General features: G+C 44.9%; 1 protein-coding gene across 1 annotated transcript in view; it reads right to left on the reverse strand.

Annotated features, from left to right (window-relative positions):
• LOC125286170 (ATP-binding cassette sub-family C member 12-like) overlaps positions 1–3,298 on the reverse strand; it is a 37,890-nt gene extending 34,592 nt beyond the window's left edge. The window contains 2 exon segments of the mRNA XM_048230937.1: positions 202–353; positions 3,058–3,298. Coding sequence (XP_048086894.1) covers positions 202–353; positions 3,058–3,126 — 221 coding nt within the window. The 5' untranslated portion in view covers positions 3,127–3,298.
• Positions 3,299–5,412: the final 2,114 nt, after the last annotated feature.

Consider the following 5,412-nt stretch of genomic DNA (forward strand, 5'->3'; position numbering starts at 1 on the left):
ACACACACACACACACACACACACACACACACACACACACACCCACACACACACACACACACACCATTACCATTAACACCGTCACCATTAACACATTTATCATCCCCATGAGTCTCTACAGATCTTCTGTCAAACTGACTAGTATGTATGCATTTGTGTGTGTGTGTGTGTGTGTGTGTGTGTGTGTGTGTGTGTGCCCACCCTGATGACATGCGAAATGGGATCATGGTCTGTAAGCCGTGGTAGTAGCGGTGGCGCCCTGACTGGGGGGGCGTCTCCTCCACCGGCTCCCCCACTGAAGGCAGCTCCTCTGGACCCGACATCGGCCAGGGATCACTGAGCCTACGCCGCTTCTGGAGGGAGGGAGAGACAGAGAGGGAGAGGGAGGGAGAGAGAGAGAGACAGAGGGAGAGAGAGAGAGAGACAGAGGGAGAGAGGAGGAGTGGGTGAATGGCAAAGAGAGGGAGAAGACAGGTAGAGAGAGAGGAAATTATACAAATGAAAATATGAAAAATGCACTTTGGAACATTTACAAGTCTAAACAAAGTACCCCGGTCCTGTACCCAGCCCCCCCCCCATGTGCAGACTGTTTCAGCTCCACTTCCAGTAGACAGTCCTCACATCGGGCATGTCTGGCCGTATGTTTGGCCTCCCGACCCTCCTCTGGCAGAGGCAGCTGTTCATCAGTTGTACCTGCAGGGTCTCTGGTCTTTGCTTCCATGTCCAGTGTGTTCTGGTGCACAGTTCGGTTTAAACTCACTGATCACCTGAAAAGTTTTTGTTCTCTAGTTGAGGTCAGCCTGGAGGCCATTTGGATGGTTGACAGAATAGGTTGACATGCAGAGGTAATTAATGTCAAATGACGAGGAATAAATAAACACACACACACACACACACACACACACACACACACACACACACACAGGGGGTGTGCAATCAACTAAACTAAATGGTTGGTGTCTCTTAACCCCAGTTCCAATGGTTCCTGGAAAGAACTAACGCACCCTGGGATGGTAGCTTGGTGGAGAACTTTGTAAACGTTGTACTTGGTCTGACCAAAAGCACTTGCTTTGAAATATTAGGGGTCTTCTCAAATCAAAGAAAAATCACAAAAAAGATCAGCAGCCCAAACTCCTTATAAGGCATGACCAAAGGAGGTTACTTTGGGGACAATATAAGAGTACATTTAAAATATGAAGGAACAATTTGACGTCAAAAAGATGATTCTCGTAATCAACAGCCAAAAATCCACAGAATGCACCTGAAAGCAATGCAGAAGCACCCAGTCCATCTGCTGCTGACATGAACACTACAGACATGTATGCAACAATTTAATTCACATTTTAAACAGATCGACTACATTACAACAGAACTCATTTTGCTGTCTTACCTTAGGTCTACAGAGTGCTCTCTCCAAAGTGATGGAGAAAGAGAAAAGTGTGTTATCCAGTTAAAACTATGATGTGCTTTATCGGGCAGGGGAATCTTCTAACCTGTTAATCAAATTAGACTTATTCTCAACCATGTGATACAGGCCCCTCAGCGACCGCAAGAACACGCCTCCTGAGCACAGCTGATCGAAGCCACGACCCGCTATACTGTAAATCCAACCAATCAGCAGCATGGAGAGAAAAGCGCAACCAATCAGCAGCATAGAGAGAGGAAGTCGCCATGAGCCCAACAGGATCCTCTCCTCCTCAATCCCCCACCAGCCTGGTTTCAGCAAAACTCTTGGGCGGGGTGTTGGTTGGTCGGTAGTGTGTGTGCGTGGGGGGGTGTTTCAAGTAGGCCTAAGAGCTTCACTGAGCATTATTGGAGTTCTTTTGTCATCTCTTTTCAGTGCAAGTGTTTAAAAAACAAAGTTTGTTACTATCCAACATGAACTGACAATTCAAATATCTGCACTGCAATCACATTTTTAAACAGATAACTTTGCTTACAAACCAAAGGAATTTGGTTGTCTCTAAAAAAAAACTTGCTTGCAAATGTCTTTTTTGATTGCAATTCAAATATTGTTTTGCTTATGGACCTGTTTCACAGCAGGAATTTTTGACATGAAATGTTTGGTAGGCACATGGAGTTACTAAAAATGTTAATTAAGGTTTTGATTATGCTACACTTAAATTTATCAGAGACTTTGTTGACATAATTAGTAATACCTGTGCTTGCCCTAGTATTTCATGTCAAAATGGCTGCTGTGAAAAAGGTCTATTGAAGTGGAAGTGAAATGAGTGGGTGGATGGCTGAATGATGAGAGAAGAATTTCTATTGGTGGGTACAGCCACAAGCCCCTCCCTCACATAGAGCATGTAAGGAAGATTAAAATCTGCAGATGACATTGATCAAAAATAACTTCATAGTATGGGTGAAGGTTGATGCATATATTACACACACACACACACACACACACACACACACATACGCACATGCAGGCATGCATGCATGTGCGCAGACACACAGCCACATACACACACACACACACACACACGCACACAAATACACACCCATAAAAGTAATCACAGATAGATGATCACTTTATATAGTTGATATAGATGATTTGTTGTGGAAACAGGACAATGAAAGCCTAGAGTGCCGTAGGATAGGATGAGGAATGGAGATAACTGCATTGGCACAGTATCAAAAGTGATGGCAAGTATAGTATGTACGAGACATGCACAGGGACATACACATAGACAACACATCAGCAGGGTTGCCACTACAACAACAGCAACAACAACAACAACAACAACAGCAACAACAACAACAACAACAACAACAACAACAACAGCAGCAATGGGGTTTTCACTCAAGTATCAGGTATTGCATATATGCTTATATGTATGTGAGTATCTGGCCACTTCTATGATGGTGAACAGGCTGTGTGTGTGAGTGTGTGTTTGTGTGTGTGTGTGAGAGAGAGAGAGAGAGGGAAAGAGAGAGAGAGAGGGAGAGGGAGAGAAAGAGAGACAGAGAAGTCTGGGGTTAAGTGAGGGTGTGTGTGTGTGTGTGTGTATGTGTGTGTGGGAGTAAGTGTGTGCCAGAGAGAGAAGTACTTACAAAAGAGACTCCTGTAACACTCCCCTCCTCCTCATTGCTGTCATTGGACAACATGTTCCGGACCCCCATGACGTCTGTGTGTGTGTGTGTGTGTGAGTGTGTGTGTGTGTGTGTGTGTGTGTGTGTGTGAGTGAGTCTGTGGAAAGAGTGTTAGACAGCATGGTGAGATGACATGCTTCAGATTTCAACCGCACTTAGCAAACAGCATGAGCAGCACTGCAGTCCTAACGTGCTGGCTTGCGCGCGCACGCACACACAAACACACGGACAAACGCACGCACGCACGTACGCACACATCTACACACACACACACATTCACACGCACTGAATGTAAAGAATGCACACAAACACACACAAGCCCCGGCCATCTCTCCTCTTGCTTCCAGTCTTGACGGACACAGTAGCTTTGGTTTCACTCTCACCAGACAGACTGGTGATGAAAGGACGTTTAAAGGCAGAAGTCTGACAGATCTTACCGTTGGCTGACCTCTGTCCTGGCTCTCTCTCTCCCTCCCTCCCTCCCTCGCTCGCTCCCTCTCCTTCGTCCTCTCTCTGTCGCAGCTCACAGCAGACAGAGGCACATACGGTATCCGGCCTCTGTGTGTGTGTGTGTTGCTGTCGGACGGCTGTCTGCGTCTCCGTGTGTGTCTGTCCTCCTCCTCTCTCAGCTCATAGCGGCACACGCGCTCCACGGGACTTCTGTTTCAACATGCACGCCAGTCCCATGTCTTTACATCACACCTTTTACAGGGTTCAAAGGTTACCAGGTGCAGAGGTCCCCCACCCTCCCATTCACACTTACACTCCTCCCCTACCAACACACACAGACCACTCTCACAGTCGAGGACAGGTTTCATTCTGGGTGAGAGGTGGTGTCCACAGACACGTGTGTGTGTGTGTGTGTGTGTGTGTGTGTGTGTGATTGTGTTTTCACATCCTGCCAAAATCACTGTCATTGTGACACAGCAGTTGGACAGTACTGGTTTGTTGTCTTTCTTTTTCTCTCACATCACCCTCCATTCATCCCTCTATCCATCCCTCTCCATTCAACTCAGAGTGGCATAATAACATTAAGATGCAAACCAAACCACAACATCTCGGGGAGACACAAATAGGAAGGGACAATATGAAACTCTCCTCCTCCTCTCTCCCACTGACACTTGGTGACCCCCACACACACACACACACAGATTTGTAACGTCAGTATCTTTTAAATTTGAAATGAATCCTACCAAACCCTTGGAATATGCCAACATTTAAGATAACTGTGTGCTTTTCATCACACTACTCGCTTTAACTATCCCAATTCTCAGCTTGCACAACACCAGAGTCTGAATATTTTAGTTAGTTTTGTGAACCTTCGTGCTGTTCTCACCTATGGAGTCTGATATAACCTTCCACACCCTTTGCAAAAATAGTTTTATGGAAGTGTACTGTTGATCTACATAATTTGAACTAAGCATAGCTTACTTTTTGTGTAGTATACATCTTTTGGTAAGGGCATTTCTGGGCCCCCTGCATAAAGTTGAGTAAAGAGATGCAGTGGGGAAAATAAGTATACGCATCAACATTTTTTTCAGTAAGTATACTCCCAGTGAGGCTATTCGCATGACATTTCCACCAGACATTAGAATTAACTTAGGTAATCCACACATATAAATAAATCCAAGCATTAATGTTTATAAGTAAGTTATGAGTAAAAAAGTGGAAGGGTAGTGGCACAAGAAAAAAGTATTAAACACGCTAAGAAAAAGCAGTACACAAAGGCAAGGAATGATAAGGAACGAGCTGGAATCTATAAGTAGTTAGAGAGTAATTATCCCTCCTATCTGTGCAAATTAATATAAGCTGGGTTAGTACAAATTGATGGCTATAAAAATGTTTTTCGTTACCAAGGTGTCACACAAGAAACAGGGAACTGGTTACAGATGCATTTCAAAACATCAGAATCATCCAGCAAGCAGTATTGGAGCCATTATCTGCAAGTGGAAGGAACATCACTGCATCATCAACCGGCCATGCACAGGATCTCCTTGCATGATTTCTGACCCCGAAAGTCAGAAGGATAGTCAGAAGAGTAGCCCAAGAGCCAAGGACCACTCGGAGAAAGCTCCAGAAAACCTTGGAGGCAGCAGTGTCCAATGTATGGACCCTTTCAAGAGAGTTCCATTATCAGCATCATAGTGGACCCTGTCAAGAGAGTTCCATTATCAGCATCATAGTTGGCCCCACAAGGCTTCCGTTTTAACATTCCATATGTTATCTTAATGCAGAGGAAGTAGATTGGGGCCCAAATAGAACGTTCAAGCATTGTTTTTGTTTTTATTGATGAAAGGGTCCACAGAGAAATTCATG

This window comes from Alosa alosa, chromosome 21 (assembly GCF_017589495.1).
Source record: "Alosa alosa isolate M-15738 ecotype Scorff River chromosome 21, AALO_Geno_1.1, whole genome shotgun sequence".
Classification (NCBI taxonomy): domain Eukaryota; kingdom Metazoa; phylum Chordata; class Actinopteri; order Clupeiformes; family Clupeidae; genus Alosa; species Alosa alosa.